At 43.8% G+C, this 13,410-nt stretch overlaps 1 protein-coding gene across 1 annotated transcript in view; it reads left to right on the top strand.

Annotated features, from left to right (window-relative positions):
• The window catches only part of lipea (lipase, hormone-sensitive a), a 42,785-nt gene that overhangs the window by 19,043 nt on the left and 10,332 nt on the right, over nucleotides 1-13,410 (top strand). The window contains 5 exon segments of the mRNA XM_036144813.1: nucleotides 10,613-10,843; nucleotides 12,219-12,222; nucleotides 12,275-12,417; nucleotides 12,453-12,629; nucleotides 12,632-12,657. Of these exon segments, the coding sequence (XP_036000706.1) occupies nucleotides 10,613-10,843; nucleotides 12,219-12,222; nucleotides 12,275-12,417; nucleotides 12,453-12,629; nucleotides 12,632-12,657 (581 nt within the window).

The following is a 13,410-nucleotide window of genomic DNA, read 5'->3' as shown; positions in this document are numbered from 1 at the left end:
AACAACTTAGGGTGGCAATCAGGACAGATCCACATGATGTGAATCATGGGAAAACACCTGCTTCCCACCTGACCCCTGACACGGCCCGCTATGATCTTTTCCCCCCACCAGGGCGACGAGAGCACCGTTCCTGGGACACAGGTGAACCCCACTCCTCTGAACTGCGTCCACAGACAAGAGTTCATGACAGGGGGGGTCCCCCTGCGTCCCACGAACGGCCGCCGATGCCAGGTAGGTGGTCAGAACTGGAGCCTCCCTCCTATCGTGGTTACCGCAGGCAGGAGTCGTCAGGAGAGGACTCAGATGGACCAGCTCCGATCCCTGAACAGGGACTGCGGATGCGTCAACTTGAGTCCCTGGCCCGAGACATAGGGCGTTTTGATCCTAGCAATACAGAATCCACCATTGATGACTATCTCAGAGAGGTAGAGCGCTGTCTGCTAGACTTATATAGCCCCTCAGCTCGAGAAAAGTTGAAGCTTATCTGGAAAACCACGTCCAGAAGTGTCCATGTTTTCATAGAAAGCCTCCCTCCAGCTACACGTGACCGTTATTCAGCTCTTTGTCAGGCTTTAAGAGAAGAATATTCTGTGTTTACAGACCCAGCTTCTGCAACTCTTGGAGCTTTTGCAATTCAGCAAAAGAGAACTGAAGCACCAAAAGAGTACTACCGTCGCTTGCGGGCTGCTTACTTTCAGGGACGAAATGCTCCCGGCTTGGAGGAAGACCACACTTTCAAATCTTTGTTCCTCCATAATCTTCATGAAAGCGTGCGTTATGAGGTTACCATGCATTGTAGAACCAAGAAACTTACCATGCAGGAAATCAGGAAATACGCGCAGGTGGCATGGGAAACACGTGTCCGGCCCAACAAAGGAGCCGATAGTGATAAAAAGGTTCTGCAGATTCAAGCCGAACCAGAAAAGAGTTTAGGTCTGGAGGGACATGAGATGCCTCCCTTCAAACCTAAAACTAGATTTGGTCCTAAGAAGCAACATGGTTTTGAGCCGCAGCAGAAGAAAGCTTCCCAGGATAGGAGAGGTCAGCATGGCAGCATGGAAGGTGAGAGGTTTCAAAAATGGCACAGGCCGGATCCAGCCCGAGACGGTAAGCAAACTGACTGGCCAGAAAGGTCGAAAAGCACACATGACAACAAAGGCTGGAACCTGCGCATGGAGGAGTCAATGAGAAAGGAGATAGAGGAGACTTTTCGCAGGTTGCTAGCCGAAACAGTGCGTCAGATCGCGCCGCAGCCGTCCCAGCCATCATCCAATCCTGTCGACCCTCCAGGTAAGCCAGGCCCAAAACCCCAGCCAGCATGACTAGGCGTGGAACAGGCTTCCCCTTCTAACAGAGTTTATCTGATTAAGGGGGGGGGACCAACCGAAAAAATCACCAACAACCTTCTAAGATCCCATCAGCAGGTGATCAGAAAGCCCCTTTTCTAAGGTTTCTAGGTGAGCTAAACCATCATGAAAATGCACACCGCTTATACTGCTCGACAGTTATCGGAGGATGTGTAACTGCAAATGCTCTTTTAGACACGGGTTCCGAGATCAGTCTAATGTGCTCAGATTTGTTTGATGAGGTGACCAGAGCTATGGTGTCTCTTGGGAAACCGTTCCAGGTGGAGACCTGTAACGTGGGCATCACCAGCTACACTCAGGATCAGTCATGCATCACCAAACGGGCGTGGTTAGACATCACTTTCCGTGACATGACCCTGGTGCACCCCATCTACATATGTACTTTGGACACAGAACCTTTTCTTGTGGGTCAGGACCTGTTGAACAGGTTAGCCCCACTCATTGACTGCTATCATGGTCATCTTTGGGCCCAAGTGGGGACTCCCAAGCCCCTCACTTCTGGAAGTGGACTGTCCGTCCCTATCAACCAGGTGACATGCTCAGAAGAGCACAAAGAACTTTTAGCACCATTTCTGCCTTCCACAGAGCCGATTTCGAAATCCTCTGACACACCCCTGCTTGAGCTGAACAATCGCTCAGCTTACCTGTTAGTGGAGAATCCAACCCACATGCCGATCCAAGTGGTGGCGAAGGAACCTCTTGGGGTGCTCATCGAAAGCTCTTTCCACGACTTTGAGCTGAGCATTCCCGTCATCGGAGACCTGCCCTTATCCTTGACCGGCAGACAGGACTCTCCAGACACCGTGTTTACTTTTCCTTCCAACATGATCCAAATCAGGCGACATGAAGCTCGGCCTGCTGGATCCATTTGTGGTGCAACGCTTGAAGCTGAAGGAAATCTGTTGGGGTATGCGACAGCAACCGACCCAACAGAACCAGCACCGAATCAACCAGAGAACCGGGACTCACCCACTGAGCCCTGCCCTGGCTTTGAAACAGAAATCATGCAACAGCTGGAAAAAGCTGATGCACTGACCACTGAAACAGAGGAAACGGCACTTAAGGAGCTGTTTTATGAGTTTCAGCCCATTCAGCCCAAAGATTCAAACGAACTTGGGATCACACTGACACACGTCCATGACTCACCAGTAGGAGAACACAGAAGCTGCAAAGCTAATCTGAAAACTCCCCAACAGGTGATGTCCCGGCCTTCAGCGGCCCAGGACACCCAGGAGTATGTACGAGGCTGCTTAACCTGCAGCCAGTTACAACCCACACGGCCACTAGACAGAGCCCTGCTTCAGCAAAGGGGGGTTATATTTCCGTGGTCACATTTGCAGACTGACTGGATCGGTCCAGTCCCCAAATCGTCAAGAAATAACAAATATCTTTTGACAATAACAGGCAGTTTCACAGAATGGGTCGAATGTTTGCCGGCACCGAATGACACCGCTGTCACCACAGCAGCCCTGCTGCTAAATCACGTTTTCAGCCGGTGGGGGCCTTCCCCTGTCCATCGACTCGGACAGAGGAACGTCAAACATTATGACCGTGCTTTTCAACATGTTGGGCGTGGAAGTTAAATTCCACATCACCTACCGCCCACAGTCATCCGGACAGGTGGAGCGAATGAACTGCACCGTGGTCAGCATGTCAAAGGAACATGCCAGCAGCCATGACAGGGACCGGGATACAAAGCTTCCCCTGGTCCTAATGCTAGTCCGCTCTACTTCACCATGTTCCACAGGGGTGACACTTTTCCAGATGATGACAGGAAGGCAAAGGACACTTCCCCTGAATCTCATCTACCAGCCCGAAGACGTCAGTGTGACAACCGTCTACACGGCACACCAGTGCGTCACTGACTTAAAAGACCGTCTCCGAACGACTTTCGCGTGGCCTCGAAAGAACCTAGAAGCCAGCGTGCAAAGTCCAGAGTACAAATGGGTTCATGCGAACCAAACTAAACCGTCCACTAAACTCTCCTCACAGGGAAGGGAGCCTAACTCCGCCCCCGCCGAAGAGAACAATGCATAGCATTAAATAGGACAAGTGCATGTTCAATTAGGACATTTCAAACATGCACTAACAAAGCAAGTGTCCATACATAACTTCACGTCCATAATTTCACACTCAGCCATAACACCATGCATTGCTTTGGAAACGCTCACAGAAGTGGTAAAGAATGACATGATGCATACTCAGGTTGTTAGAGATTTAATGCAGGACCTCACTCGAGAGGTTAGTTCATCCATAAATAGCCTTGCTGAAGGACGGATTCCTCCGTACCTGGTACCAGTAGATTTGGTTGAAAAGGTTCTCAAATCTGCCTCTAGTGAAACACTGCAACCACCACAAATACACCTGGCGTACAGCCTAGGTAGTGCAATTCCAATATTTGTAAATCCTGACAACTTGGAGATAGGATTTATGCTAAACCTTCCCATCATTGAAAGAGCTAATGCGTATAGGTTTGAATCAGTATTGAATGTCGGTTTTTGGCAAGGTGAGACCCACGTACACCTACAAACTCCCTCAATATTGGCCTATCATGATGCTGATCCCAAACTTTATTTAGTCCCTAATTTGGATTTGTGTACCAAAACCAAAGACATCCACTGGGTATGCTCAAGCAACCCATTTATCGGAGATTGAAATAATAGATGTCTTTAAGGGATACAATTTCAGCATTGATGTCGGCATTGAAAGACAGCTTTTACTTGCAGTCACCCAGCTGATTAAATTCAGTCTCACTCCATCAGAGTTGAGCTCGGTCCCTCTGCTTCGCTTCCCCAGAGCTACAGAGTCGACCGACACTCACATTATGACCATTATTGTGGTTCTCCTTGTATTTGGATGGGCCATCACTACCGCGATGGCGTATGCAGCATACAAGCAGATCAAACAGTTGCAAACCAGGATTGACGCCCTCACCTTTGTCGCTCCCAGGTTCGTAGCACCAGCTCCTTGAAGGCCATAAGCTGATTAGACTACGAACCGCTGTCTCTTTCCTTTCCCTCCTTCCTTCTCTCCTTTCTTTGGTTCAAAGTTCAAACCTGATGACCAATGAATGTATTGACAATGGTGATTGTGAAGTTTGCATTTCTTTTTTTTTTTATTATTACTTTATTGTTGCCTTATTAGCCAATAGAAATGACTAGCTATAGCTTAGTCCTGCCCAGGCTAGGTCACTGACCCAGGCACAATGAATGCTTTGTTTTCCTCCTCTTGGATGATGAACTGAACTGCATGAATCCCAATGGACTACTAGAAAGACTATTAGGTTGTTCCACTCATGCACAACGGATTTTCGTCACGCCAGAATGGACTTGGTTGTAGCTTTAAAGACTGTGACCAGCATCCCACTCTTCAAAGCTAAAGGGGGGTATGTTGTGCCAGTTCAGACGTGACAGAAAGCGGTAACGGACTACGTTACCCACGATGCAATGTGGTCAAAATGGCCACCAACTCATGTGGTCAAAATGGCCACCAACTCCCATCACGCAACACGGCAAAATGGCCGCCGATCAAGGAAACAGCATCAATTCGGGACGTAACGGACTGCGTTACCCATGATGCAATGTGGTCAAAATGGCCACCAACTCCCATCACGCAACACGGCAAAATGGCCGCCGATCAAGATAAGGTTGCTATAGTGATGGCTATAAAAGCCGATCACACACGATGAGCTTCCTTCTTCCCTGGCTTTTAGCCAACCCGAGAAGACACGCACAGCTGATTCCCACGCCACGTGTTCGATTGCTCGCTGGACCGAGATTTTTCGACGCAACGGTTATTCCCTGCTTTATAACAGGAGGTCGACTTAAATAAGTACTTTTAAATTCCCTCTGATCAAAAGACTGAGAGACGCCGCATCTCCCACTGATCGAAGAGGACCCCGCTTTGTCTGGCCAACAAAGCGACTGACTGTGAACCCGGAGGAAGAAACGAAGCAGCTTCTTCCCCGTGCCGCTGCAGCCTGTGGACAACTGCGCTCGTCGAAGCGCGTCCAGAAAGCCACACTCGGAGCGTTCCGGACCAGCCCCGAGGCAACTCAAAGTAACGGGGTTTTCCCCCTTTCATTTCTGTCTCACCAACAGGGTGTTTAGAAGTGCCTGGGCAGGCGGTAGAACTTTGTAGGTGTTGGTTAATGCTTTTATTCCACGACGAAGTTGGAATTATTTTGATGAACATTTTCTTGTATGGGCATGCATTTTACAATTGATTTTGCTGTGTTGATTTGTGATTCATCAATAACCCCGCCGTGGGTTACCGCCTTATTTTTTTTCATCTTCTTCCCTGCTTCCCCCCCTCTCTCTCTTTTCGCTCCTTATCAGTTTAATTTCTTTGTCCGAGCTCAAGTCGCGGGCTTTGCTTTAAACTCCTAGTTAGCCCCCCCCCTTTCGAAACGAGGCATTGTCCCATCAGCGTAAGCGTGGTTACGTTATTAGGACCTCCCCTCATACGTCATCGTAGCAGCCATCTTGGGAGGGTCACGTGTATCTGAACTGTAGGTAGCTTAGCTGAACTAGCTTTGTGTAAGACATCAAAGCGTCCAGTGAGATTCCCGAAGCTGTTCTGTCTGTCAATGCTGATACGTGAAATGCCGATGTTTCGAGGGCGGTGTTAAACAACTTTGAGTTAAGTTAAGATCTGCTAACCGCTCATTTTAATCCATTGTTTATTTTTGTTTTGTTCTTTATTTCCACATATATATTTTGCATGTTTTAGTTTAGTAATGAGTAAGAATTCCAAAGTTGTTTGAATCAGAGAATTACTGTAACAGGGAATTGCTTTTGGTTCAATAAAACCAACCACTGCGGAATAGACATTGTTTTGTGTTCAGTCCAATTCACAGTTGCCTGGGTATTCAGAAATCAGAGCTAACCTCCTTTGGAGTTAACATCTGACATTAATACAGAGACAATATCATTGGATGGTGATAAGGAATAAGGATTTAAACTCTAATTGCAGTTACATTGGGGTTCTCACAGCCTGCTGGATAAACCTGGTCGGTTAAACAGTCCGACCTGATCATTTATTCCAGCATAAATGAGTTCATAACAGAAAGTTAACTAATGCATTAGTGGTATAAATACTTGTAAGCTTATAGCTAACATCACCACCATTTGAACTATATTTGTTCTATAGCGAAATTTTGAGTTGAATGATTTATTATTTAAATTATAATACCAAATTATAATTAATAATAATAATAAGCATATTCAACCAGCTTATGGCATAGCAGGACTTTGACTAGGCCGTTCTAACCCATGAATCTGATCTAAACCATCCCATAATATCTCTGCAGGTTCAGGCTGGTTCTCCTGCTGGAAGGAGAACCTCCAGTAAGACCTGGTCCACCAGCACAGGTGGCTGATGCAGACGGAGGATTTTAGTTTTTAATTAGAGCAAAATTATAACAGAAAAAGTTAAAATCCAACAAATGAAAATGTTAAGTACGACACAAAGTATTCATCTTTTAATGAACACAATTTTGATATTCTCTTTAATTTCATAGTAACATTCTACCCAATGACATTTAATCACCCAAATGCAGATTGTGGTGCATTAAAATCCGCTTTTGAATTCAATTATTAAAACTGGATGACCACCTTTTAATGAGCAAAAACACTTTTTTTAGATTTTGGATCTACGAGGGATTTACACATTAATTTCCTACAAACAAACAAAATCTCATTTATTTATTTACAATGTAGAGCTTATTTATTTAATAAGGGACAGGTAATATGCCAGATTATATTTTATGGCTAATTTCCATCTTTAGTCCCTTCGGCAGATTGAGTCAACAACATAAAATAATAAAATCTATAAAACAACATTAGCAGCAGTTAGAACAGGAAGCCATGGTGGCTGTGAGCAGCATAAACAGGGAGTAGTAATTACACGGAGACGTAACATTTCCTCGAAAACCACAATAAAAAGCAAGAAAAGAACAATATAATTATAGTGGATCATAAAGCGTACAGGTCATACATATTTCTATGGTGTTAGGAAGCTAAATTAGACTTTTAAATTATCATTATTTCGTAGAGCAGGTAAAAAAAATTACATAATTTTTTCAGTTTAAAAAAATAATTTTATTCATATTTTGGCCCATGTACCGAAATATTAGGACATCGCTGCTGTAGAACCTGACCCAGATTTAAACTGGACCAGAACTTTCTGCTGGTTCCCATGATGCATCTGAAGGCCAGCGGGATTTTTATTCAGGGGTATCAGAGTAATGGTGGCAGAATACAGACTTTTATTTGTGAACACAATTAAAAACTCATTTTAACAATATTTTGGAGACAACATAGACAATAATGAGTTTAAATAAAACTGTGAGCTGGTTCTGGGTGAAAGGAGGTTCTGAAGGCCCGGCCTCCTGCTCTGCCTCTTCAGGAACATAATCTGTTCTCCGACTGCAGAGAACAATCGGATCTTGTGGGATAAAAAAGTTCTGATTTCACGGCGAGCCATTGTAGCCAGAGAGAAACCTGAGAAAGGTGAACTTTGTTAATGTTTCCTGTGCGTTCTGGCCTCCGTGTTGTTGGATAAACTGAAGGATTTTCAGGGAAATGTTTGGACCCGCAGCAAAGAAGCAGCATTTATGAGCCTAATGTGTGCAGGGAGTCACTTTGCAACAGTTAGACGGCCAGATTTTGGAAACAATAGTGAGATTAAAAGGAGTTTTTTATTTGTTACGTAACAGGGGAGGAGGAGGAAGGAAAGCCGAGCAGACAGCAACACGTTGTTTTTACTGGGAAACGAAAGTAGAAGAAACAGTTTAAGCGTTCCAGACCCGATTCATCCGGATGTTCAGAGGTGGAAGAGGAGCCAGAAAATGTCCTCCAGCTGTTTTTACTCAAGTCAAGTTTCTTCAGTTAGAATGATACTCAAGTACTGAGTAACTAATTCAAAACAGCTGATGATTTAATATTTAAAAATGATGTAATCAAACAGACAAAAATACAAGGTTATGTGCAAATTCTGGTAATTTAAGACAAAAGAAACACTTTTCTAAAAAAAAAAAAAAGTAAATATTAAACTTGAAAGCAACACTTCCAGCAGTTAATGTATATCCAGTATGTTAGAACAGTTGCAAAGTGCTTCCAGTAACAATATCTACTGTTTACTGTTCATCTGACCTCTAAATGTCTCAATAATCAACAGATAGAAAATAACCTTAAAATAACAAAGATTGTGTATAAATAAGAAGTCTCACTTTAATATAAACTCCAGGTTTTTATCTCTGGTGCATTTTTGGTCCAAAACCAGTTTGTTTTTTATTCATCAAGAGTTAAGTAAAACTAAAAAGTACAATGCAGTAAAACTACTCCTAAAAGCACATTTTGTTCAAAAAGTTACTCAAGTAAATGTAACTGAGTAAAAGTAACTAGTTACTCCCCACCTCTGCTGATGTTTTCACTCATTCACAGTTTCAGGAGAACGTTTGCATCTTCTCATTTTGAGAACAAAAACTTGTTTTCGTGTTTAAAGTTTAATGAGCTTTTTCTGTTCCCCACCGGGTCACAATAACTTCTACAGGCTCCAGTTTCTAGATAATATTTGGATCCGCTGTAGGACCAGATCCCCCACTCGGGGGCCGGCGCCTTCTGATGACGTCACTATACATGATTGGTTTAACGTTTGCACAATTACGCAAAACATTCTGATTGGTCTGGACAAACTTACTAAGTAATTATAGTGGGTTGTAGGTTTTATCCGAGAGCGGGAGATTGCGGTTTGTAAACGGACAATTTTACGAAGAAATTCTCCGTGGTCCCTGCGCCTCCTGATGACGTCACCTTATGGCAACGCCACTCAAACAAACTACATAGAGCCAGCGGTCTGCATTTGTAACGAATCAATTTTTATTAAGTTAATTTAGCGGTTTTCTTTTTCTCAAAATGTTCAGGCTGAAAGATGAACATAGAAAATGTGACATTTTAGCAATTCGAAATAATCAACCCTCTTTAATTGATAAAATGAGGTAAAATATTAGGTATAATGATTAACAAGGACCACACGTCTGGAAATGATTTAGAACAAATATCAAGCCATTTTACAGAAAAAAATCAACAAATATTTGACAGTGGCCCTCAATTTTTGGAAAGAATATTGTTTAACAAAAACGGAAGGGATAGCCAGATTAATTTATCCAGCGTTATATCTTAAATATACCAACATACTTACAATAAAAAATTTATCAAATTCATCACAATTCATCTGGGAATAATAAAAAAACATGTGATCAGAAAGAACAACATCAGTACAACAAGGAGGGAATGAACGTTATTGATTTTAAAGTGATGATGCCGTGATTAAATTAAAATGGCTTGCCGACTTTTATAAAAATTAAAAGAGTTTATGGTTTATTTTCCCTTCACAACTTTAAAAAAAAAAATTGGAGGAAGGAAATTTTTCTTAAGATGTAACTTTGTCTGGCAAAAATTACCGATTAAATTGTCAGACTACCACAGAAGCATTCCAAAATGATGTTAAAAGTTTTCATGACTCTATTAAGTTACTGGAAAATAACAGTAATTACAAAAGAAAATTGATTGTAACAAATGGAGGGCCGCAGGGCATAATGTAGTTTGTTGAGTGGATTGCCATATGATGATGTCATCGGGAAGCGCGTCCCCGAGCCGATCGGTACCAACCACCGGCACGTTTAGTGCGCCTAACGAGCGTCCGGCAACATTCTGGACCAGGTTAGACCGTTCTCAGAATTAGTAACCATCATTTAAAACGGCTGGTTCAGGGACACAGACCTGCTTTTAAACATACTGACCGGGTCAGGACTTGACTAGGCCCCCTTCCCTGAAGCTAAGTATTAGCGTACTTTTGACCCCAGTTTGGGTTTGGGATTGCTGTTGTTCTAGAATACCCAACTGGGTCCATAGTTCCTCTCCTGTAGAAAGGTTCTGAAGCACGGCCAGTGGCAGCACATGCTGTGGTTCTGGTCCATTGCTAAAAAACTACAGGATATATAGAAATCCAGCTATGAATCAGCAGCTAGATGGTGGATAATTGGACAAAGGTCCCAAAGCCTGGATGATTCAGGCTGATATGAAGGTTCTGAACACAAACCTGTTAAAACCGTATGGGACTCTGACCAGAACCCGGTTCTGTACAGGAAGGCTCCGTTTCTAGCCAGACGCTTGTTGATGTGTGCGGTCCAGGTACGGCACGCCCACCCTGGGTTCTTCCTCAACGTTCCTCTCTGAACCGCAGTTCTACTGCGGAGCGGGTTGCCTGGCCGGGGACAGCGCCGGGGGGCAACCTCTGCATCACCGTGTCCATGAGGGCCCCTGACCGCCGGCATCCGGGTCCCGACGGCATCATGCGGCCTACCCCGCCACCCTGCTCCACCACCGACGCCCGCCCTCCGCCCCTGCTCACGCTCATCGACCCGCTTGCTGTCCTCTGGGGGTTCTGGCAAAGTGCCTCAAACGCCTACGCAGGTACGCTGGTGCCGCTGCACGGCTCGCTTTAACGCGCCAGAAACTTCCTGCGCCTCTGGAGCGCAACGTAGGACAGTTTTTCATTTTCTGTTGTTTTTTTAAAAGCATTTTATGCATTAGATTTTTATTTTTTTATTTTTTTTTTTGTGAATGTGTTTTAGCTTGTTTTTAAGCGCTTTATAAATAAAGATGGTTTGGTATGTTTAAACCAGACAGACATGGCTATAATATCTACCGTATGGCGCCCCTACAGTTATGTTCCTCCGTCTGATCAAGGACTATATCCTTTAATCGTTCTCGTTTTATTACTGCTTTATAGATTCCACAACGTTTTGCTTCCTATTAGAAATTTTAAGGTATTTTAAGCTATTATTGTTGCCTATTAGTTTTTTAGATTAATGAAGCTTTTCATTTAGACCAGGGTCGTGCAACCTTTACAGTCTAAAGAGCCATTTTGCCTTCAGTCCACTTGAATTAAACTCGTTCAGAGCCGCAAATGTTGCCTTTGAAAAAAGACTTTAGAAGTTTAAAAAGAAGTTATAATTTTTGATAAAGATCTACTGTAGGAAACATGTTGTCATCGTTAAAGAAATACCCTTTATGTCTGTTTTGAGGTTTACAAGAAAGAGGATGGATGGGATGTTGATATTTGTGGATAATGATTGTTACGTCCACCAGGCTCGTTTGGTGGAGCAACATTAAGGGAGACCACACAAGGATTTTCTGGTTAAATTAAAATTTAATTTATTAAATATACTACATAAATAAAACCTGAAGAGGGATACCTGAAAAAAGTAAACAAAATGGATTAATGCAAAACCCATAACTAACCAGAAATAAGCAAATGCAAAACAAACCTAACAAAACTCAACCATAAGATAAGCTACAAACCAAACATAATGGGGTTTTGTGGAGGGAGAGCAGGAATAGAGCCTCTCCTCTGCTGCATGCATAGCAGCTTTAAAGCAGCAGAGCACCAATCAGGAAATGCATCCCACCTGCAGAAGGCCTGTCTCACGAACCCTACAAGGAAAATAAGGCCAGGACTGACTGCAGCCGTAAAAATGATATAAAAAAAAAAATTATAGTTTCCAACATAATGAAGAAATATTGATTTAAAATTAAATTACTGGCACTTTTAGCATCATTGTGTTGTGAAAATGAAAAGCAATTATTCCGAGAAAGAAACTGCTAAACCTGCATTTATTATCATTATTACATTTAAATACCATAATAAAATATAATTTGTAGCCACTGTGGAGGGTCCAGAGAGCCGCAGGTAGCAGATCCCTGGTTTGGAGCAATCCCAGCTGAATTTGTATAATTTCCTCTATTAGGTGTTAAATTGTTCTAAGCTGGCTTTAATTTTTTACAGGAAGGTTAAAAAATTAAAGCTTAAATAAACCCAACCTGCCCCCCCCCCCCCCCCAGGTTCAGACTTCCAGACGGCCCAGCGGCAGAGCGCAGAGGCAGCCTGAGCGCCCTGAGCAGAGACACGGCCCTGCTGCTCAGCGACCTCACCCAGGGCGCCTCCAACTGGATCCAGTCCTTCCTGGACCCGAGCCGGGCGGCGGGCGCAGCCAGCGACCACCGCCGGCGGCGGGCGCAGCCAGCGACCACCGCCGGGCGTCGGCTCCCGCCGCCACCTGGAGCCCCGCCAGCGACCTGCACTACCCCGGCGGCTTCGAGCCGCTGCGGTCCGAGTGCCACGCCCACGTCCTGCCCACGTCCTGCCCCGTCATGAGGAACCCGTTCGTGTCTCCTCTGCTGGCGCCGCCCGGCCTGCTGAGGGCCTGCCGCCCGTTCACATAGTGGTAAGAGCCTGGAGTCCAGGGAAGGTTGTTCCCCCCCCGGCGGGTTCTCTTTGGGAACCTGAAATCAGAGCAGGTTCCCAAAAAAAGCTGAAAACTTTCTGCTTCACTTCACGGCGAAATACAGAATCAGGCAGAAAAACGTCAAAATGTTCAGTTTTTAAAACCTTTTTGTAGGAATAATAGTCTTCATGACACCCAGGCTTTAGCGCCCCCTGCTGACCACAAGCTGCTTCTTTTTCTGCACAGTGAAGAATTTTTACTGGGAAATGCAGCGTCTTGCAAAAGTATTCACACCCTTTGCTTTTTAACAATTCTGTTACCTTCCAACCTCTAATTCTAATGTTTTATATATATATATATATATATTATATATATATATATATATATATATATATATGATATATATCTATATATCTCTATATATATATATATAATATATATATATAGATATATATATATATCAAAAAAAATATATCTGTATATATGTATGTATCTGTATATATGTTTCAATCAGTGTTTTAGTCAAGTCACTATGCCTCGAGTCCGAGTCCAGGTTCGAGTCACCAGTGTTCAAGTCCGAGTCAAGTCCAAGTCATAAAAAAAAATCCGAGTCGAGTCACTATTGACTGTGATGTATGACATAAGCAGTAACATTCCCATGCACTAATAACTCTTTCGCTGTAGTTACCCTGGTTTTACTCGGTAAAACTACCGCTTTTTTCCAAGTCTAAGACGTCTCCTAACCATGGTTTT

Source organism: Fundulus heteroclitus, chromosome 13, assembly GCF_011125445.2.
Source record: "Fundulus heteroclitus isolate FHET01 chromosome 13, MU-UCD_Fhet_4.1, whole genome shotgun sequence".
Classification (NCBI taxonomy): Eukaryota; Metazoa; Chordata; class Actinopteri; order Cyprinodontiformes; family Fundulidae; genus Fundulus; species Fundulus heteroclitus.
Note: the sequence above shows the minus strand (reverse complement) of the source record. Positions and strands in the feature narration are given on the sequence as shown.